General features: G+C 42.2%; 1 protein-coding gene across 1 annotated transcript in view; it reads right to left on the bottom strand.

Moving 5' to 3' along the window:
• Nucleotides 1–301: 301 nt before the first annotated feature.
• LOC142312906 (uncharacterized) overlaps nucleotides 302–24,089 on the bottom strand; it is a 202,295-nt gene continuing 178,507 nt past the window's right edge. The window contains 7 exon segments of the mRNA XM_075351893.1: nucleotides 302–1,462; nucleotides 18,208–18,298; nucleotides 18,496–18,593; nucleotides 18,673–18,796; nucleotides 18,872–19,051; nucleotides 19,181–19,300; nucleotides 20,067–20,082. Of these exon segments, the coding sequence (XP_075208008.1) occupies nucleotides 537–1,462; nucleotides 18,208–18,298; nucleotides 18,496–18,593; nucleotides 18,673–18,796; nucleotides 18,872–19,051; nucleotides 19,181–19,300; nucleotides 20,067–20,082 (1,555 nt within the window). The 3' untranslated portion in view covers nucleotides 302–536.

The raw sequence follows: 24,089 nt of genomic DNA, 5'->3' as shown, positions 1-24,089 counted from the left end.
GAGATATTCCACATTAAATACTTAAAACTTCATGTTTGCCAATAATGATGAGCAGGACTGTACACCACTGTGTATAGCCGCACCCTCAAAGAGGACAGACCGGCGGGCAATTCTGGCAACCGGAGGAGGACTATTGAGATCAAAGCATGTATTCCTAACAATTTATTATTTTGTGCAGCATGACTAACTTAGGAATATACTGTACATTTTTTTTGCCAAAGTGTCAATATAAGTAATAAAAAGGAGCATTGCAATACTATATGTCCGTATAGTATATATGAAACAAGTGAAGTGCTCAATCAACCATGAATTACGTTTTATTTGATTTTCTTTCTAATAACAGATATTAGTAACTTCAAATATTTTTATTCTAACGTAATTGCTTTCTTTTTCTCATTTACTTATTCTCTTTAACATTTATTTTGTGTATTCTTGTACCATTTATCAATAAAATATTTGGCTTCTCCCCCTTTTTAGTTGTTTTGCTGGTCAACAAAATATAGTTTTCAAATAAAACATTTCGCACGTTCTAGTTATTATATTGACTTCTTCCCTCTGTGAGTTGTTTCATGTTGAAAAAGATCTGAATAGCGGGGAAAACATTTCCCACATTTTGAACACAGATACGACTTTTCTCCTATATGGATTCTCTTATGTACATTAAGATATCCTTTATTTGTGAAACATTTCCCACACTCTGCGCATGAATATGGCTTCTCCCCCGTGTGACTTCTCTGATGTATAACAAGACTTGAGTTCTGTGCAAAACATTTCCCACATTCTAAACATAAAAAAGGCTTCTCTCCTGTGTGACTTCTCTGATGTTTAACAAGAGTAGCTTTGTATGCATAATATTTCCCACATTCTGAACATGAAAAAGGCTTCTCCCCTGTGTGACTTCTCTGATGTATAAAAAGAGTAGCTTTGTCTGCAAAACATTTCACACATTCTGAACATGAATATGGCTTCTCCCCTGTGTGAATTCTCTGGTGTGGACCAAGAGCTGATTTCTGTGTAAAACATTTACCACATTCTGAACATGAATATGGCTTTTCTCCTGTGTGAACTCTCTCATGTATAATAAGATTTGATTTCTTCTTAAAATATTTCCCACACTCTGAACAACAAACTCTTTTCTTCTTTGTGGGAATTTTTTGATGTGTAACAAAAGACATATTGAGGGAAACACTTTTTTCATATTCTGCACTTGAACATGGTTTCTTTGCTGTAAGAGCACTTTGATATGTAACACTCTTTTTGTGATGCTTATCTTTTTCAGTCTGTGATGTATGAGATGATAAACAGGACTTAACAGGATGATAGGATAGATCTTTGCTGTGATGGGATGATGAGATATCTGGAATAAAGGCATTTGCTTCACTTATATCTTGTGTGACATCAAGGTCATTTGAATTAAAAATTGAAGATGTCAGATGTCCTTGTGATCTCCTGGTACAGTCATCTGCCAAAATTAAATATTATTTTGTAATAAAGTAAAATCCAATTTTTATATTTAAAATAAAAAAAAATTATACTGTATAACCATATTCAACTTGACAAACAATTGACAATCTAACATTAGACCTCAGAGCATGAACAACTAGACTAGGACATGATATTCAGTTCTTTTTCATTATTCTCCCTCCCAAATACTGGAGTAAAAAGCTGTTACAAAAATGTTTTGAAGCCCAAACTGACAAAAAAATTAAATAAATAATCTTATACTCCTACCACAAAAAAAAAGCAAAGAACCACTTAGGTTCATTATTGGTGAATTGAAAATTAGAGGGTTCCACACTACTAGTAGCTCAAATGCTTTTAAACCCTTACCATCATCCCCTGTACACTCACAAGCTGATAATGGGTGTATGGAGCAAAGCTCAACTATACACAGTAATATATCTTCTAAACTAATCGCGTGCCACCCTGACCGTCCTCATCATTAGGGATTTAGTGACTAATGGTGAGACATCTCTGGGTAATTGGGTTATGTGGCTTGATAGCCCTTCGCAGTCAAACCAATCATAAGGCTCAATATTTCCTGTTAGGTGAGGTTTTTATTTTAACATATTGGGCAGCACGATGGCTCAGTGGTTAGCATTATACAAGATAGGCTCAGTTGTTAGCATTTTTACTTTGCGGTACCAGAATCCAGGGATCAAATTTCACCAAGGACACCACCTGCAATATGTTTGCACGTTCTCCCAGTGTTTGCGTGGGTTTCCTCTGTGTTCACTGGTTTCCTCCCATACTCAAAAGACATACTTGTAGAGAAATTAGATTGTGAACTCCAATGAGGATGAGCTCTGTAAAGCGCTGCGGAATATGATGGCGCTACGTAAGCAAAATAAATATGTAACTTTTTATCATGGTCCAGAGCTGTGGTGTCTTAACTGTAGGTCTGTTAGTAAAGGCAATGGTGACTTTTTTTTTTTATTAAAGACCACCAGGGAGTTTCAGACTTCCAGATGAAAAGCGGTCATAATAATAATAATTTTTATTTCTATAGTGCCAACATATTCCACAGTACAAAAAGTAAATGGTAAAAAGTGCTTGTATTGTCTGGTCCAGCTATCAATATAATAAATAGAGGATTCATATATTGTTGCATGAAGCGGTCACCAGCCAGTATGTGCACAAGTACAGATACAGAGTGCTATTAATTGCATGAATCGTGTAAACAGTTGATACAAAAGTTTCTTCCAACTCTGGTCCATTGTAAGGGCAAACCGGGAATAGTTAGATAAGTGAGGTGAAGTGATAGGCCGGTATACAGAAATGTGTTTTTAGGGCACACTTAAGACTTTGGGTACACAGAATTCTTTAAATTGTTTGGGTAGTGCATTTCCGAGAATTGGCGCAGCTTGTGAGAAGTGTTTGAGACGGGAGTGGGATGTTTGGATTATTGAGGATAGTCATCTTCGGTCATTAGCGGAACAGAGGACATATGTAGGGTGATTGACAGATGAGAGACGAGATGTAGGGTGGAGCAAAATTGTGTAGGTCTTTGAGGGTGAGAGTGATAAGTTTATATTGGACTCTGAAGCGGATCGGCAACCAGTGCAATGACTAGCACAGGGCAGAGCAGGGGTTGGGAACCTATGGCTCGAGGACCCGATGTGGCTCTTTTGATGGCTGCATCTGACTCGCAGACAAATCTATATATAAAAAAAATATCGTATTTGCCGGTTTGTAAGACGCCCTTTTTTTCCCCCAAAACTGGGGGGGAAAAAAAAATGGGGATGCGTCTTACAAACCGCATATGGCTTACCGGGACGGCAGTGGTGGCGCAGGGTCGGCAATACTGCGAGCTCATGGGATGTCGCGGCGGCGAGCACGATTGATCTGGCGGCGCACTGCGGGCTGCTTTGAATCTCCCGCAGTTGACGAGATCGACTTAAAAAAAAATGGCCATTGAGGCGGCGCGTATGCAGATAGGACTCTGCGCCCATTTTCTTGAAGTCCATCGTGTCAATCTGCGCATGCGCCGCACCATTTTCTTGAGGTTGATCTCGTCAACTGCGGGAGATTCAAAGCAGCCCACTTGCAGATCAATGGTCCTCGGCTCCACGACACCCCACGAGCCCGCGGTATCGCAGACCCTCCGCTGCCGCACACTGAGCCATTTCACCTCTCTTCCGAGCCCGCCGGCAGATCAATGGCGCCCGCCGCTGTGACACCCCACGAGCCCGCAGCAGTATCACCGACCCTCCACACACTGACCCTCTTGAGCAGTGACACCTCCTCCTCCACAACCTTAGCATCACCTACCCTGCCTCCTGGGATCTTCTGAGCCTCTCCACCACTGCTGCCCCCCGACTGGTGAGTATGGCTCTCACGGAATTACATTTTACAATATGTGGCGTTCATGGCTCTTTCAGTTAAAAAGATTCCCGACCCCTGGGGTAGAGATATCAGTGTAGAGGTTGAAGAGGAATATGACCCTCGTTGCTTCATTCAGGATGGATAGAAGAGGGGAGAGTTTAGTAAGAGGGAGACCAATTAGTAGACAGCTGCAATAGTCCAGACGAGAACGAATAAGAGTCATAAAGAGTTTTTGCACAGTTAACGGTAAGACAAGGTCGAATTCTAGGGATGTTGTTGACGTGTAAGTGACATGAGTGAGTGATTGATTAGATGCAAGGAGTAAATGAGATATCTAAGTCAAACATAACCCCAAGACAGTGGTTGTGCTGCTGAAGAGTAATCAGAGAACCACACATGGAAATGGCAATGTTGGGTAAAGGAAGGTTAGTAAGGAAGGGCGGAAACGCAAGAAGTTCAGTTTTTCACAGATTCAGTTTTAGATAGAGGAAGGACATGATGTTGGAGACAGTAGACAGACAATCACTGGTATTTTATCCAAGGGTTGAATGATAAGTAATGCCTTCAACTTCGTAACTGCTCAGCAGATGGCAGCACTGGTATGTGGCATGTACTGTACTCCTCAGTGGACTCTTCTCTGTAGCTCCAGTTGGCGGGAAGCCTTAGCAATGAACATTTGAGCTGTTACAGTGTAAAGAATAAAACCCTGCACAGTCGGTCAATACTGTACGTGGACAAACAATCAATTCAGATCACAACACTGCAAACTTTGACATGCCGACTAAGGAGGGTCCGAAACGAAAAGGAAAATGTTTTACTGTAGCATGACAATGCAAGTCCATACACTTCACATGCCACCATGTGAAAGGCTGGTTGCGGAAACAGTGTCAACTTCTTCTGTGATTGCTTCAGAAAACTTGTTCATTGTTGGCAGAAGTGTATCCAATTATCTAGTGATTATGTGGAAAAGTGAATATCGGTAATTATAGAGCACATTCTAAGGCTTATTTCTGTGTTTGATGTATTAAAATATTTCCATTGAAAGCTTAGTTACGAAGCAGAAGGCATTACTTTTCATTCAACCCATGTAGCAATGTAGGGGTGATGTCAAGAGATAATGTGTACAATTAGATGTCATCAGCATATAGATGTTGCTGAAAACCTTATCTACTAATGGTTTCTCCAATAGGGGTAATGTATATAGAGATGAGGCTGCGCCTAGAACTCAAACCTGAGGAACCCCAACAGTAAGCGGAATAGGGGAGAAAGAAAAGGCCACAAAAAATATAGTGAAGAGCAATCACAGAGGTTGGTGGAGAACCAGGGGAGAGCAGTGTCCTCGAGTCCGATAGAGAGGAGCATAGTGAGGAGGAGCTAGTGATCTATAGACTCAAATGCTGAACAGATCCAAGAGAATCAGCAGGGAACAATGACCCTTAGAGTTAATAACACAGGTCTGCGACTAAAAAGCTGTTTGATTATTTTCATCTAATTTCCATGTATTTTGGTGTGCTAAAAATGAAAAAATATTGAAAAAAATCCTGGACGTCAGGATTTGCCACAAAATGCAAAATTCTCTTCAAATTTAGTAAATGTTTCATAATTATTTTTTTTTTAGGATTTTGAAAGTCAAAATTACTATTAATTAATTCACATCAATGAACTGAAGATATATAATGGCAAAAAAATATAAAACTTTCAAAGAAAAGAACTTTCAGAGTCAGCATCAACATTTTGCAAGCTGAATGAGCGGGCTCTGACATGCCCGGGCTTGTTTAAATTGTTTTATCTTTGTTCTCGCCTGTTCACACTTTTTAATCTCAGTTCATGTTCGCTCTTCATATTCAACCGTGTTTCCCAAAATTAGCATTATGGCTCAGCAGAAGTGTATTTATTTAGTTTCTGTTATATTTGTGGTGAATATACAGTATTGAAGCAACAGCTAAATATTACAGACTTTGTGAAAAAAGTATACTTCGCATATTTCGGATCAAAGCTTGGAGATCAAGATAAAGCTTGGGCGCCTCATAAAGTGTGCAAACAGTGTGTTGAGGACCTCCGAAATTGGTTCAAGGGTAAGAAAAAAGCTTTCCTTTATGGGATTCCTATGGTATGGCAAGAGCAAAAGAACCATAGTGACGATTGTTACTTTTGTTCATGCGATGTGAAAGGGTGTAATTCAAAATGGAAGCATTCCATTTCCTACCCCAATATTCACTCAGCAATTCGTCCCATCCCCCATGGCACAGATATACCAGTACCCAAGGCCCCTGCTACAATGGAAGTGATAACTATGTCCGATGAAGGTTGAGTCATACCTGAACCAGATGAATCAAGTTCTGACTTTGAAGATGATACAAGACTAAAATTGTTTTCCCAGGAGGAGATGAATGATTTGGTAAGACTTAAATCCTCCCAAAGATGCCGCTGAGTTACTCGGCTCAAGGCTCAAAAGCAAGAATTTATTTTATTGTTGCCAGGAGTGTCTTTTTCATGGTTCAGACATCATGAAGACAAGTTCGTTCCTTACTTTGCCCAGGAAGATAAGTTGGTTTATTGCAACGATGTCGAAGGTTTGATGGGTCAATTCAAAATCCAATATGATTCAGCGCAATGGCGTCTTTTTATAGATTCTTCAAAAAGAAGTCTCAAAGTAGTTTTACTCCACAACGGCGGTTTTTATGCTTCCATCCCTGTAGGTCATTCCGTACACCTCAAGGAAACCTACGAGAACTTGGAATTGGTTCTTCCTAAACTTAAATATGAAGAGAATGGTTGGCAAGTGTGCGGGTATTTGAAAGTCTTGTGCATGCTGCTCGGGCAACAACCTGGGTATACCAAATACCCTTGTTTTCTGTGTCTATGGGACAGTCGAGACCGAAAAAAATCACTGGACCAAGAAGAATTGGCAGCTGAGGGTTCTCACAGTTGATGAAAAAAAATGTCCTCCGAGAAACTTTGGTTCCTCCCCATAAAGTTCTTCTACCACCTCTCCACATCAAATTGGGATTGATGAAGCAATTCGTAAAATCACTTCCAAAAGATGGAGAATGCTTCACATACTTAGTCGCCAAGTTTCCAGACCTCTTGGAGGCAAAATTGAAGGAAGGTGGGGTAAAGACGCTTCCTCTCTGAGCTCCTCACTGCAATCCACCATAAAACTGGTTTTTACTGCTAAAATGGGCAAATCCTCTAACAAAAAGGCTAAACCCAGCACCATGAAGCGGCTACCTTCATCCCAGAGCAATATTGGATCTTACCTCACCCGCTCCCGGGAGCCTGGGACTGCACCACAGCCAGGACGGGAGCTGAGGCCTGCAGACCCTGATCCCTTTCCGGGCTCGTTGCCTGAAATCACGGCACCTTTAGAGGCTCGGAAGATGGGAGCAACGGCCGGGAGGTTCCGTGCTATAGAAGAACCCACAGCGGGAGCCATAACTGCGGTGGTTAACAGGGGAAGCCCGACGCCGAGAGAAATAGCAAAGCCTGCGGCGCCATTTCAAGATGGCGGCCGCGCACGGAGGGAACAAACCGGCGGTTCAGTAATGGAGGTCAGGACACCCGAAGCCAATGCTTTACCTGCTACACGTCCCACTGCAAAGCTGAAGGATCCGGTGAGTCCGCACAGCCCACGAGTGGTCGGTGCACATGGGAAGCTGGGTGCTGCGGTCGTGGAGAGCGGGGCGCACGTACATCCAGGCATAAGCGGTGACTCACCACTGCAGGCCTGTGCACGGGAGAAGATGACGCCGCGTTGTGCAGCGGAGAAGGAGAAAACATCATTCCTGTACACAGGTGCTGGGGAGGGGGGGTTGAAAACTGCTGCAATTCACTCTGCTAACCCTGATAAGTTGCCGGCCTGCAGTTCACAGATGCTGGGTCGGCGTGAGGACTCAACAAGGGGAGCTCCAATCAGAGACTGCGGTGTTATTACTTGCCCCTCTCCCCTACCAGAGTTCCAAGGGTCCTTGGAGAGCACTGGGGAAGGAGAGGGTCCATATAATCCCCTGGTGGCTGCAAATGAATCCTGGGGAATTCCCCAGGGGGAGACATCCCCCACCCATTCAGAGAGCTGGTCCACAGGTTCCTCCTGGGCAGAAAGCCTGGCAAGCCCAGGTGGAGAATCAGGGAGGGGCACTCTGATGCCCGTGAATAGTGGGCTACGGGTGCTAGGATCTCCCCCACTCCAACATACATCAAGGCCACAGGCGTGGGGAGACATGACTAACCCCCAGGGTGCTCAGAAAGTGATATATGGTCCGGCGTTTCAGGACTCTTTTCGGGCATATGCCAACATGCCCCATACTGATGCCCCGATGGGTGAGGACCGTCCGGCATCCTTAGCAGATCTGCGCTTGCTGTTACAAGCGATGCCCACCAAGAATGATATTGCAGCATTAGCCAACCAAGTGGTGGCGGAATGTAAACAGGAATTCACCCAATTGCGGTCTGAACTCTCCTCACTCTCCCATAGGGTAGATACCCTTGATGAGCGGCAATCAAATTCTCAGGTCTCTATTCAATCCATCCAAGAGATAGTGAAGATCCAGTCCAAACAATTATTTGCCCTTCAACAGCATGTAGATGATCTGGAGAACAGAAACAGACGGAACAATCTACGGGTTAGGGGATTGCCTGAGTCCATTGCCGCCCCTGATATCCCTGTAGTTCTCTGTTCAATCTTTAATAGCTTACTAAAGAGACCACCAGGAGCCTCTCTTGAACTGGACAGAGCTCATCGGGCCCTACGTCCCCCAGACCCAAAGGACCCTCGGCCAAGAGATGTTGTATGTAGGGTGCATTTTTTTGCCGCCAAGGAGGCCATCTTGCTTGCCGCCCGGAGGAAACAGAACTTATCATATAATGGTTCAGCCATCCGCATAATGCCTGACCTCTCGCGGCACACTCTGGCCCAACGTGCTACCCTTAAGCCTCTTCTGGATGTCTTAAAAGAGAAGGGCCTGCCGTTCCGATGGGGATTCCCCTTCTCCCTATCGGTACAGAAGGACTCAAGGTGGTGGATCTTACGTTCCCCAGAGGACTTTCCGGCATTCGTCGCGAACCTGGGCCTCCCTACCATTTCCATCTCAGAATGGCCTACAACGCTGCTACAGCCGTGGGTTCCTAGGGGAAAAGCCAGCACCACCATGCCGATCCTACATAGTGATTCCAGTAGAGGGCTGCCACCTAGAGGAGATAGGGGCCGCAGATCAGGCTACCCCCGGCAGCAGACATAGACAAGCTTAGAGGACGTGCATGCCTCCAGGACCTGCATAACTTTCCGTTATCTATGATAAAGGTCTTTTTCATTATGTCCTCAAGTCTAGTTATCGCCCGTATTGCACAATCATTTGATACTTTTGCCAGTGTTTATGGTTAACTTTATTGTTCCAAGTATATCTAGAGCTCTGTTCGGTTATGTCTGACAGCTTTTTTCCCCAAATAGGTTGGGATCCTCTGTCCTGCCGAGTAACGGTGGATATGTTCCCTAGGAACGTTTGTTCGGTCTTAGTTTATTGTGCAAGGTTTTTTTGCCTGCTGTTATTTTTTTTCCTCTCCATCCTACATTCTTCTTCTCATCTCAAGTCTTTTCTTCTTTCTGTCTTTGGCGGCCGGGCTGATCACGTCCGATTTCTTTTTTCATTTATTTCTAATGTCTCATTCCACTATAGATGGCGGACCTCACCTTAGCCTCTCTCAACGCCAAGGGCCTTAATGTTCCGGAGAAAAGGTCGCAGATACTTTACCACCTTCATAAACGAAAGGTGAGAATAGTATGTTTCCAGGAGACCCATTTCAAACAGGGACACTCCCCAACCATCAAGAATAAATACTACCAGACATGGGTAACCTCAGATAATCCAGACTCCCGTTCTAAAGGTGTAGCGATAGCCATTCATAAATCCCTTCCTCACCAAATCTTAAAGTGCACAACGGATAGCCTTGGAAGATATATTATCCTGTCGCTGAAGGTGGGGGACCAAACATTTACAATAATCAATGCATACGCCCCAAATTTAAGGCAGGATAGCTTTGTTGCGCGGTTGGTAGATGTGGCGATCCCTTTGATACAAGGTACCGTAATTTTATGCGGCGACCTTAATGTCACCCTGGACCCTACTTTGGATAACTCCAAGGGGAAATCCAGCATTGCTTACTCTACCATTAAACGTATCAAAAAAGCTCTATTTCGTATCCAAATGTTCGATGCATGGAGACTGCAGCACCCATCGGACAGAGATTATAGTTTCTATTCCCACACGCAGGACTCATACAGCCGTATCGACTACATATTTCTACAGCATAATGCCCTCCCTTGGATACAGCATACCGGGATAGGTAACATATTATGGTCTGACCACGCGCCGGTCTATTGTACGATCAAAATTCCCTCTCTCTCGACCCCTAGAGGGTCATGGCGGCTGAACGAGTCGTTGCTGCTGGATGAACTCTGTCTTACGGATGTTCAGACCTCTATTACTAGGTTCATAGAGGACCATTCAGTGGACGACACTGCCCCCACCTACAAGTGGGAAGCATTGAAGTGCGTTCTACGAGGCATTTTTATCAAACATGGGTCCCGCATTAAAAAAGAAAGGGCCCAAGACATAGTAAAAGCTCTTCATAGGGTTTCTGAACTGGAGCTCATCCACAAACGCGCCTTATCGGCCCCTATTTTACAGGCCCTATTGCACGCTAGGATGGAGGTTAAAAAGCTGCTGGACTCTTCTTATAAACGTCTATTACAGGTGGGTAAGGGGAGGTTTTATGAGTTTGGGGACAAGCCAGGCAGACTGCTGGCCAATGCGTTGAGAGAAAGGAGAGCCCATACTCTCATTCCATGTATCAAGAACTCACAGGATGAACTACTTTATGCCACCCCCGACATCTCCAATACTTTCCACGACTTTTATTCTAGGCTATACAATTTACCTGTTGGACCTCCTGAGTTAGGTGAGGGGTGCCCCTCCATGCCCTCGCCCTTTAGGCAACTCGATAGCTCTGTAGTTGAAGACCTGGAGAGTCCTTTTTCACTGGAGGATTTATTGGCGGTGATTCGCGACACACCGGGCAACAAGAGTCCCGGTCCCGACGGGTTTCCCGCCAAGTTTTACAAATCCTTTTCAGAACAGCTAGCACCCTTAATGCTTCTCTCCTTTAACTCGATTTCAGATTTAGTCCCTTTCCCACCCCACTCCACCACGGCCCATATTTCTTTGCTCCTTAAGACTGGAAAAGACCGCACGGCGTGTAGTAGCTTTAGACCAATATCTCTCCTTAATGTAGATTTAAAAATTTATGCCAAGCTCTTGGCAAACAGACTTAGCCCTCTGCTGCCTGACCTGATTCATTTGGATCAGGTCGGTTTTGTCCCGGGTAGGGAGGCGAGGGATAACACCATAAAGACCCTGGACCTAATCCATCATGCACACACTAAAAAGCTTTCTCTGATGTTGTTGTCTCTGGATGCTGAGAAGGCTTTCGACAGAGTCTCCTGGCAGTCACTTTCCCAGACACTGGAACATATAGGCTTGGGGCCGGTGTTCTCGTCCAGGATTATGGCCTTATACCATTCTCCGACAGCACACCTTAAGATTAATGGCACTCTGTCGAGACCCTTCTCCATCCACAACGGGACCCGACAGGGGTGCCCTCTGTCACCTTTGTTGTACATCCTGGTCATGGAACATTTGTTATCCGCCATTAGGAATAATCCGGATATACGGGGAATCAATATCGCCAATCGGGAACATAAATGTGCCGCTTTTGCCGACGATCTCCTTGTTTATCTGTGCAATCCCCTTAAATCTCTCCCATCACTAATGTTGGAACTAAACCGATTTAGCAGGTGGTCCAACTTTAAAATCAATTTTGAAAAATCAGAGGCCCTAAATATTTCCTTGCCTCAAACAACTATAGATGCCATAAAACCAAATTTCCCCTTTAGATGGCCACCCCACGGCAGTATTGGCTACTTGGGCATTCATATCCCGTCCGATCTGACCAGGCTCTTCGCACTGAATTATCAAAATTTTTTGTCAAAACTTGAGGGAGACTTAGTTTCCTGGCAAAGGGGTACTCTTTCTTGGTTTGGCAGGATCAGTGCTCTCCGGATGACGGCCCTGCCAAGACTGTTATATTTGGTACAAACGGTCCCGGTTTATGTTCCGGCGGCATATTGGGCCAAGTTACAGCGCTTATTCAATCAATTTGTTTGGTCAAAGAAACGCGCTCGTCTAAGGAGTAGCGTCCTGACTAGGACCAAGAACGCGGGTGGGGCGGGGTTGCCCGACTGTAGGCGGTATTATTTGGCAACCGCTTACGCCAGAGTTTTAGACCTGTTACATAACTCTGGTTCTAAGCTTTGGGTTAGTCTAGCACAGGATCTATGCCCTTTATCAGTGCCGACCCTGCCGTGGACCTGGCCACTCCTTACTAAACATAAGATTAGTATGTCTTATAGCACCAAACAAACACTGAAAACTATACACGCTGCACCACTTCGCAACCGCCTGATCCAGCCCAGGGGTCCCCTCATGCCCCTAACGGATAACCCAGAGTTTATACCAGGGGCATCGTCCAACAACTTTCTGGGCAGCTCGAAACGAAATCCTTTGAGACTGAACCAGGTAGCCCCGGAGGGCTCCCTCCTACCACTCTTGAAGATTGTAGAGAATCGTAATTTTAAATTGCAGTTCCATTTTGAATACGGCCAACTTAAACAACATTTTATAACCTCACTAGACAGTGGCATGGCCCATCCCTCGCTTCCGACATGTTTTGAAAACCTCTGCGCGGTTTCCTCCGATACACGTCATGCAATATCAAAAGTGTACAAACTCATGACAAGCGCGACAGAGGTATCTCTTCCCCGCTTTTGTGCGGCTTGGGAGGAGGAGCTCAATCAGACGTTCGGGGGGGATCAGTGGGAGCGCTGTTTCCGTCTGACCCACAGGTCCGTGGTTGCCACCAGGATGCAGGAAACTAGTTATAAAATACTTTCCAGGTGGTACAGGGTCCCAGCATTTTTGCATGCTTGGTGCCCAGAAGTACCTGATACCTGTTGGCGTTGTGGAGCGCAGGGGGGCACCATGTCCCACATCTGGTGGTATTGCCCGAGCCTAGCGGTCTTTTGGAACAAAGTACTAACAGCCATACGGGAGGTTACAGGGATCACAGTTCCTGGTCGTCCAGAGGCAGTCTTATTGTACATCTTTAAGGTACCAGAAAAGACTTACAAAAAATCCCTCCTGGGTCACCTCCTTCAGGCGGCCAAGACGGTGATCCCGCGGCGTTGGAAGGACCCTGCTCCCCCCACGTTGGATGAGTGGGTACTGGAAGTGAATGTGATTCACCGCATGGAGATGGTGATGGCCCAGCCACGTGGTCAGACGGTAGGGATGGCCACTAAATGGTTTCAGTGGGAATCATTCCTGTCTGGCGAAAAATTTCTTGACCTACTTTAATCTCCGGTGACTGGGTACCCTGGTCTTTTTCCCCATGCTATCATACTCCACCCATCCAACAAATTTTGGTCCAGCGGACTATGTATCAGACCCGGCCGACACTCTTTTTCTTTTTCTTCTTTTTCTTTTTCTTCCTTTATTTCTTCTTCTTTTGCTGACTTATCCTTTTTTCTCTAAATATCATGACTGCTGCTCTTCTGTACCTTCCCTCTCTGTTTCATTATTTATTTTTCTTTCTCTCATGGTTTAAATTGAATTCCAATGTACTATGTCAATCATTTACATTTTGCCTTTAGGTCTACGACGGTGTTGTCGTCTAGACCTTTGATCTATCTCATTTGTCAAAGCATGGATATATTTTTTCTTGTTATTTTCTTTTTATAAACTCAATAAAAATTTTAAATTGGAAAAAAAAAAAATTGAAGGAAGGTATGTTCGTTGGACCAGACATTAGAAGGCTTATAGCTGATCAAGAGTTTATCAATACCATGATGCATCCTCAAAAAGAAGGGTGGATTACATTTAAGAGGTCATGGAGAAATTTTTAGGCAATAACAAAGACCCTGACTACAAACAAATCGTCGGACGAATGCTGAAAGCATTTCAACGTTTAGGTTGCCTGATGAGTTTGAAAGTGCATTTCCTCAATTCCCACCTTGACAACTTTCCTGAAAATTTGGGAGCTGTGAGTGAAGAGCAAGGTGAACGATTCCACCAGGACATTAAAGAGATGGAAAGAAGATACCAGGGAAGATTGAGCATTACAATGAAGGCATTCTACTGTTGGATGCTTCAGAGAGACATTACAGATGCTACTCACAAGCGTAAATGTACCAAGAGAAGCCTCACAGGGAAGAATAATTGATTTTAGTGTGCGTTAGTGAGCTCATTGCAGTTGAAAAAAATGATTTTCATGAAACATTTGTAATAAAAAAATAATTTTATGAGTCTATTTTCATTTATTTTGAGGTATTGTCTTATTTAACATAGTTACTTAAATTGTCAGAAAACGTGATGTCCTATGACAAAACGGAGGTCATTTTCGGATTCAGCGCACTCAAAAACATAAAGATTACGTAGAATAACCAAAACAGCTCTCGAAAAAAAATTTTTTGCAGACCTGTGTAATTAGTAGATCATTAGAGACTTTAGTAAGGTCAGTTTCAGTAGATTGTAAAGGGTCAGGAATAGAGTTATCTGAGAGATAGAGTACATGGGAGTGGACCAAACATTCCAGAAGTTTGGAGATGAAGGGGACATTAGAGACAGGTCTCTGTAGTGTAATAGGTGTATACTAGCATGTTTGAAGGAGGAGGGAAAGATACCATTACCACTGACCTCCAGAAAATTGCAGACTTGAAAAGTGAAGGTGGTTCAATTATATCATAATCAAACAGAACAAAATTTGTAGAAACATAAGACATGGTAAAAAAAAAAACAAAAAAAAACCCCACAAGCTCAGCTCGAACTCTAAACCAGAGTTGTATTCATTTATGATGGACCATTGGATCTCTTATGACTCCTGACTAGTGATGGGCGAACCCCAACTGTAAAGTTTGGGGACCGTATCGGATACCTTGTGTCTGTGCACTGACCCCGAACACAGACTTCTCATGAAAGTCCGTGTTACTGTTCAGCTTCAGCCACTCGGATAAGAATAAATTAAAAAAAAAAAAAAAAAAAAAAAAAAAAAAAAGGCAATTGTAATTACAAAAGATCCATAAAAAATAACATATAAAACATCCAGTAAAGCCAGATTCGAGTTTCACCACTGCGGCTTCATCTGTGGTTTGGCTAGCTTTGAACTCCTTATCATATTTATACTACCCATCTGTGTTCACCCCATATAGAAACATAAAAAGATTTTTGTCCATGAAAAATATTCAGCAAATGACATTATCTATACAGTGGTACCTCGCTTAACGAGTAACCCTCTTAACGAGAATTTCACTATACAAGCAAAGCTTTCTGTAAATATGTAACCCGCTTTACGAGAAAGCTTTGCTGTACGAGCGAAATTCTCACCGCACACACTTCCGGTTTCGTCCATCCACCACACACTGACCCGCACTTGCAGTCCACACAAACACACACATGCACGCACAAACACACACATGTACTCACAAACACACACACGCACGCACACACAGTATTATGCTCACCTTACCTTCCGTTCCACCGCTGGTCTGATGGTTCTTGTAGTTCCCGGCGAACTACAAGACCCAGGAGGCCTGCGATGGAACAGAGGGCAAGGTGAGCATATAATATAACATAATATGTTTACCTTTCGCTTCATCGCCAGCCTCCTGGGTGCTGTAGTGCGCCGCGCCGCTCCAGTCCACGCTGTGTATCTGCATCCATCCAGCGACGAGGGAGGAACTTCCTGTCACCGCTAATGAAAGGCAGAGCGCTGGCCAATCAGAGGCAAGCGCCTCTGCCTTTGACGTCAGCGCTCTGGCCGGGAACTTCCTGCCTCGTCGTTATGGTAACGCGTTACACAGCCCGACCCCGTACCAGAGAACAGCAAGTCCCAGCAGACCGGCGATGGAACGGAAGGTAAGGTGAGCATATATGTGTGTGTGCGTGCGTGCATGCGTGTTTGTGTATGTTTGTGCGTGTGTGGAATTATAGAATAGGGGACCAGGATGGGACATTTTAGAAGTTGTGGAACGGATCGTCAGCATTGCAATGATTTCCTATGGGAAATCTTGCTCTGCTGAACGAGTACCTTGATTAACAAGCACAGTCCCAGAACGGATTGTTCTCATTAAGCAAGGTACCACTGTTTTCTATTTGAATGCAAACACTAAATAATAAAATAAAAATATATCAATGAAGAATGACAACCTAACAATTATTAGAACCATGGAAAATTTGGCTTGAATGGAACAAAATCACATTAAAAAAATATAGTACATCATGAAATGATGAAAAAAAAAAAAATTAAAATAAAGCTAGAGATATTTTTATATTACGTGTTTTACAGATTTTTTGTCATTGCTAAATCAAAATCTCTTCAGCATAAGACACTGCATTATTTCTGCAGGTTACTTTTGGGGTGTAACCGGCTTTATTTTAGTGTTTGCCTGACATGGGATACAGAGATGACTCCTTGTTTTTGTTGGACAGATCTGTCTGTTCAGATTTTTTATAGAAGGGAGAAGTTAGAGTTAACCAAAAAGATGCCAGGATTCTAGAGAGGCAACAGCATCATTACCCTTTGCTTTCTATTAGTGGATCATCATACAGATCACATTTTTTTTTTTATCAGTACCGTATTTTTCGGACTATAAGACGCACCGGACCATAAGACGCACCCTGGTTTTAGATGAGGAAAATACATTTTTTAAGCAAAAAATGTGGTCAAGACACACTGTTATGGGGCGAGGATCTGCTGCTGACACTGTATGGGGGTAATTTAAAAAAAAAAAAAAAACTGCGTGCGGTTCCCCCAATTTTGATAACCAGCCAAGATAAAGTCTCACAGCTGGAGGCTGGTATTCTTAGGCTGGGGAGACTCACGTTATTGGAAGCCCTCCAAGCCTAAAATATCGGCCAGCAGCCGCTAGAATTGCCGCATCCATTAGATGCAACAGTCCTGGGACTTTTCTCAGCTCATCCCGATTGTCCTGATGCGGTGGCAATCGGGGTAATAAGGAGTTAATGGCAGCAGCCCATAGCTGCCACTAAGTCCTAGCTTAGTGATGGCAGGCGTCTATGAGACACCCCCTCATCACTAAGCTGTAAGTAAAAGTAATAAACACAAAAAAATCCTTTATTTGAAATAAAAGACAAAAAAAACACCCTCTTTCACCACTTTATTAACCCATAAAATACCCAGGTCCGAAGTAATCCACACAATGTCCCACGATGCATCCAGCTCTGCTACATCTGAAAATCACAGAGAGCAGCCATAGAACACGACCGCTCTCTGTGAGGGTCAGGCTGCAAGTGAAGAGAGCCGCCGGGATCAGCGGTGACTCCAGCTTTCACCGCACATCACCTGACTGAAGTCACCGCAGATCTCGCGGTCACCGCAAATCCGGTCACGGCTGAAGTAACAGCTGCAGGATTACCAACGTATACTCATCTCTCCTCACTCCACGCAACATCGCTCGCTTCCTGTCTGTGTGCCAGCTGACGTGTGTGTAGCCATGTGTACAGCGATGACGCCATCACTGTGCTCACCACTCTCTACACAGATCAGATGGTCGGCAGACAGGAGTACACCGCGATGCTGCAGGGGAAAAGTGAGTATACCATACCTATTCACTGCCCCCCGCGCTGATGATGGTGCATGGGGGGCCGTGAATACAGCCGCACATGATCACTCCAGGCTGTAGTTGCCTGGGGTGATCACGCAGGCCGGCTCTTTAGTATGCACGCATCCCCCGCACATCATCCCGCCCACCTGTCAGCGCAGGCTTCAGGGCTGAGAGATGATGGGCGGGAAAATGGGTGTGTATATCAAATGAGCGGGCCGACGTGGTCAAGGTATCGCTACTACAGCCTGCTCCTGCATCTTATGACCCGCTCCACCACCACCGCACCGTAGCTATCGGACTATAAGACGCACCCCCCACTTTCCCCCAAAATTTGGGGGTGAAAAAGTGCGTCTTATAGTCCGAAAAATATGGTACTTTCTACATATGCTGTCATTTTGGATTAGAAACATGGACAAGTAAGGATCAACATCTTCTAATTCCAGGGGTTAGGATGGATTCTATTAAGAGTTGTAAATTCTGGAAGACAAAAAAAACTTTCAATGCCCGAAGTAACGAGAATCATACAGTGATTCAGTGAAAAACGGTGACCACTTGTTTGTGACATGGCCGAACTATACCACAGATAAATCGTGACGAGCGGTGACTGAGAAGAACCTGAGACTTTTCTACATTTAGTGGTTACTACTCACCTGGGTAGCCATATGTAGGAATCTCCTCTTTACACCACTCATCACCCCTCACCAAGGTTTCTGTAGTATTATTATGGGTCAGATCTTTACCCTGAAACAAATATTGTAAAAGTCACAGACAGGTGGAGAAGTCACATCTATGATCAGCTCTAATCCTGCCATCTCCACCGTTCTCATTAAACAAGTATAAAACATATAATACTTGTGGATAAAACAAGACTGAGCACAAGACCTTCACAGCCGTCTACACATCATAGGGAGATTTCATGTCCCCTTCTCTCCATCTACCTGATGATCCTGAGTAACATTGGGATCTTCTTGTTTACAGATCTGTGGAAGAAGAGGACGAAGACATCTCTCTGGTGTTGTCCTCTTACTGGATAGATCTGGAGGAAACACATACAGGGACTGAATTCATTGTTTACATACAGATAATTATAGGCCGTGTGTATTTAGTCCTATTACCTGGTGATGTGGAGGGCTGGGGAACCTCAGTCATGACGTCCTTGTACTGATCTTTGTGTCCTTCTAAATACTCCCACTCCTCCATGGAGAAATAGACAGTGACATCCTCACACCTTATAGGGACCTGACACATACAATAATACCGTCATCCCCCGATCCCTTCATAGCTTTAATGTCCCAGCATTCCCAGCAGTGTCACCTCTCCAGTCATCAGCTCAATCATCTTGTAGGTGAGTTCTAGGATCTTCTGGTCATTGATGTCCTCATGTATCGGAAGGTAAGGTGGAGACCCCGTGATTGGGCTCAGGGGTCGTCCCCATCCCTCAGACACAGGGGCTTGACAGCGCTCACTAGAGGTCTTCTTCACTACTGTGTAATCCTGGTAATGGAGAGACACATTAATAAATCTCACTACAGACATTTCCAAAGTCCTCACCTCTCCAGTTCTGTCCATCTGTTATTCCCATAGATAAGAATGGTGTAATGTGAAGTCATCAGAATCTCTCACCTCTCCAGTAAGCTGAAAGAGGATCTCTAGGGTGAGGTGTAACATCCTCTCCGCCATCTTGTCCCTGTGCATATACTTTGTTGATGGATCTCCACTGAGAGGATACAATATTGTAGGCATCTGAACGGGAAAAAAAAATTAGCTGATGTAAAATCATAAAATTCTCTCATGAAATAACTAATAGAATTACTGGAGACATTATTAGGAAATATGTTGATGTTGGAGTGGAGGCTCAAGTCTGGGAAACTGAAGAGAGGGAGAGAGAGAGAGAGAGAGAGAGAGAGAGAGAGAGCGCAAAGTACAGCACTTGTTTGTTCTCGTCAGTTCCCTGCACCGGTGTAACCGTCACAGCTTTGGTTGTGTAATAATGAGACATGAAGGTCTTGGAATTGCTGCTGTAGTGATAAATTGGCAACTAGTGATCATCTATCAATGGTTGGAGAATCCACTTTATCCCTTTCTGATCTGTCCTTCAAAATAATGGAAAATCAGAGAAGCAAAGATTCAGACAGAGAGATTCAGTGCCAAAGAAAGTAAAAATAATCCCCCCAAAATTTCTTCGACTACATGTAAAAACATTAATACATCTAGTTATTAAACACCTTAAAATAGGACATATTATATATGTTCACAGTTCTGTTTATGTTGGAGGGCATAGCTTATCGATAAAGTTCTTATAAGGAATAAATATTAAGATATCCATAGATATCCATATTGAATATACATAAGTGCTGACATAGTATGGTATATTTATCCATCTGGAAGATTCTAGAGATTACACCATGTGACATGCGTCCAGCAGTAATTTCCCTATATGGTTTGGACAGTTGTCATATAACATGACACGAGGGAGGGGGTCGTTCACTCCTACACGTCGCCAACTGACCCAGAATCCTTCCAGGCTGCAAGATGAAGACATGCTGTCAAGCCTACAGTATATCACCTCTGCCTTACCATTCAGGATCCAAGGAGAGATGGATGAAGATTTTCTATCGATCAGTATGGACTAATTGAACTCTTTTACGTAAGCTAATGCAGTATAATTCTTTTTCCCTTTTCTGTAACTGAACTGCAACTTTATAATTAGCAAACCATTTTTATCAGATATAAAATACATTTATTTTTTTTATATTTTGAAGTCCATTATTCATGCGTCTTATCGCGTATTTGAAGAAAAATATATTTAAGGAGTATATTTTTAACATTTGGCGAGCTCAGTCATTCGTGTTTTTTTAAAATTTTTGTTGTTCCTTTACTTTGCACACCGGGGGAAGGCAGTAATAAATATCTCCTGCAAAGTGACAGGGAATTGACAATTTATAAGAATCACGCAGAACCTAGGAAATACGGATAAGTTCAAGTCGCATGAATGTTTTTTTTAAATGAACTTTAAAGAGTTTACAAAGCCACAGAAGTTAACTTTTGACGTGTCTTTGAGCAAGAAAGAATAAGTCAGTCTATAAGAAGTATTGGACGTGCTGAACAAGGTGAATCAAGTCTCAGAGGATCATCCATCAGATCATCTGATCATTTCAGGTAAGAAAATGGATTTTATTTCTTCTTATGTTAAGCAAAGTAAACTTCAGTTCACATACTCAGATATTTCTAATGTGGAGGAGCTTTGGGTAAGCCTTTATGGGGAGTGTGAACTTGAGAATTCATGTGTAGAATGTGCAATGTCTTTTAATAGACAAACAGAAAATCAGGAATGTCTGTATTTAGTCCATCAATTTCACAAGTTAATCTTAGAAAAATGTAAAAATGGTGGAAATGGACAACCTGCATTGTCAGGAAAGTCAGTGATAGAGAAATCCAAAGACTGCTTAGAACCTGAAATGTCAGTAAGTGATATTGTCAATTCTGACTGTAATCAAGATGGCCGTAGACATGTGCCATCTTTTCGGGACACCGGAGAAGCAGGAAATGACAGAGAAGTCAGAAGGGGGAGGAGCCAGAGTAGGAGATGTACAAAGAGTTGTCAGAGAAGGAAATGACAAAGCGGAGCCAGAAGGGGGAGGAGTCAGCATGGCGGAGATCAGTTTCTAAAAATAGAACAGGCTAAGTTAGAACTTAAACTTAGGAAGAATCTATTGGACTTATGCAAATTAATTCCCACATACGATCCTAAAATACATGTATGCAGAAATTCAGAAATATTTGAAAGTTCCGTTGAAAAATTAAATTTAACCAATAGTGAGAAGACTCAGATATTTGATATGTGGTTACCCCAGCAATTTTTCAGACAGCTAGCATTAAAAAAGTCTTCTGACAATGAGACTTTTGATTGTCCAACTGAGGATGACATCACAAGGCTGAGAAGTCTCATTTTTTGTGAACGGAATGAAGAGAGTCCAAATTATGAGATGTTGAAGGAATTACAAATTGAACAGAATTAAAAGTACGTTCTCATTTATGTCCGTTTTTGGACGTTTATATTAGGGCGGTCATTCCAAATGTCAGACTGAATTGAATGATACAATTGTTCGTCAAGAAATTTAATTTCCTTGATGATACAACCTGTACTGTGGCATTAAAGAAAAAGTCCCTATTCGAATGTACGACATTTATCGATTTTGTTAGAAATCACCAAATTCAATCGAAACAGAAATTAATTAATTCCGAAAAACCAACACAAAAAAAAGGAGAGATTCTGTAAAAAAAACAAGTGTCTCTCAGATCCAAATATTTCTGTGACAAAATGTATGAAATTCGTAGGAAATTGCATATAAATTACAAATCATACACCCCCCTCTTTCCTTGTCTCCATCAATGAAAGAGAAAATTGTCACAAAATCTGATACCGACAATCTCAGACAAGCGATTTTTAAAAGCCCTGAAAGACAGAAACAGGTGTCTTGTGGAAATTCTCTCCCCTTGCCACTATTGAAAGAAAAAATGTCGTCCAGAGAATTTGACATCCAGCGACAGCTGGATGGTCCTTCGGAGAGAGATATTTTTTTTCATTTAAGGAACAAAATTGAGTTAGAGCATTTTCAGAGATTCCTACAGTTACATAGTTACATAGTTTCTTAGGTTGAAAAAAGACCTAGGTCCATCTAGTTCAACCTTCCTCCACCAGTTCTACATTTAGTCACTAAGTCATTTATAACCAACAATGTTTTGTGTACTGAGGAAATCATCCAGCCCTTTTTTAAAAGCTGTTATAGTATCTGCCATTACTACCTCTTGTGGTAGGGCATTCCACAGTCTGACCGCTCTAACTGTAAAGAACCCTTTCCTATTTAGCTGTCGGAATCGCTTTTCTTCCACTCGCAGTGAGTGCCCCCTGGTCCTTAGTATTGTTTTCGGAAGAAATAAGTCATGTGCCAGTCCTTTATATTGACCACACATGTATTTATACATATAAATGAGATCTCCTCTGAGACATCTTTTTTCTAAGCTAAACATATCTAACTTTTTCAATCTGCCATCATATGGGAGGCCTTCCATTCCTTGTAATAGTCTAGTTGCCCGCCTTTGAACTGACTAACTTCTGAATGTCCTTTTTAAAATGTGGAGCCCAAAACTGGATCCCGTATTCCAGATGTGGCCTTACAAGTGATTTATAGAGGGGTAACAATACGTTGGGATCACGGGATCTAATCTCTCTTTTTATACACCCTAAAATCTTGTTTGCTTTAGGGTGTATAAAAAGAGAGATTAGATCCCGTGATCCCAACGTATTGTTACCCCTCTATTCTACAGGTTGAAAATGAATATAATAGATCAGATATTGGAAGATAAACTGGGGTTTGGTTTTCAGCTAAATAAAGGGGGTTTCTGGATAAATTAATTTTGTTATTTGACATTTATTATTGTTCATATATACATACCTTCTATAGATTTGTATATATATATATATATATATGGGTAGTGCTAGTAAGATCAAAGTCATATCTTCATTTAGTTACATGTTAGTTTAAAATTTTATAAATTAATAATTTGATCTCTGTATATGAATAATAATATTTAAAATTTAATAATAAGAAAAAGTATAAAACTTATTTTAAGTGTTTCATTTTTATCATAAATATGATAATAATTTTATTCTTTTATTTCCCTCAGAATTTCTCAGTAAAGCAGATTGATGAAGTATTAAACTTTTTATTTATAAATTTATAAATTTGTTCTTATCCTCAATCAGGTAACATATATCTTATATTTGTGTAAGGTCAATCGTTAAAGCATGCATAATAATAATAATTATTTTTCTCAGGTAGCAATTATCAAGAGGATGATCAGTTGTTTTTAACGTTTCTTTTAGGAATATGAATATACATGTTTTCCTTGGTGCTATTTAAGGTGTAATCTGAGTTTTGGAGTGGAGTAATTAAAATTGCTTGCTGTGTTGGAATGGAATGTTCTTTGTACGTAACCAGAGCATGTGACACTTGAATTACTGAGCTAATAATAAATGTCTGTCTGTTCTATGGTCAAATGTACAGTATGTGACTATTAATGGTACCTGTTACTCATGAGTATGTAATAAATTGGAATTCGTATTTTTCAAGAAGTACTTCAAATTAGTATCATATTTTTTTGAAATGCGCATAGAAAAATTGGAAAAACAGGGATATGTGTCTGTCAATGTTGTCTATGTGGATGTCTATGTTAAAGAACCATGACAGTCTTGTGTACATAGATGTGTCTATGAATGACGTCTGAGCAGCTGCCAACGTCAATTACTTGTTTAAGAGGTCTTTGAAGCTTCCAAAAGAAAAAAAAGAATTTTTTGTTTTAACTTCGAGGAGATATATATATGTATGTATATCATTTTGAATAAATAAGTTATAGTACATAAGTATTAATAATGAAGGAATTTATACAGAATATATCTTATTCATAGACATATTTCTTTAGTATAGATGTGTTAGGATCCTTATTAAAGGTTTATTCTGAAGAATTACAC

The sequence above is a fragment of the Anomaloglossus baeobatrachus genome, chromosome 5 (genome assembly GCF_048569485.1).
Source record: "Anomaloglossus baeobatrachus isolate aAnoBae1 chromosome 5, aAnoBae1.hap1, whole genome shotgun sequence".
Taxonomy (NCBI): Eukaryota; Metazoa; Chordata; class Amphibia; order Anura; family Aromobatidae; genus Anomaloglossus; species Anomaloglossus baeobatrachus.
Note: the sequence above shows the minus strand (reverse complement) of the source record. Positions and strands in the feature narration are given on the sequence as shown.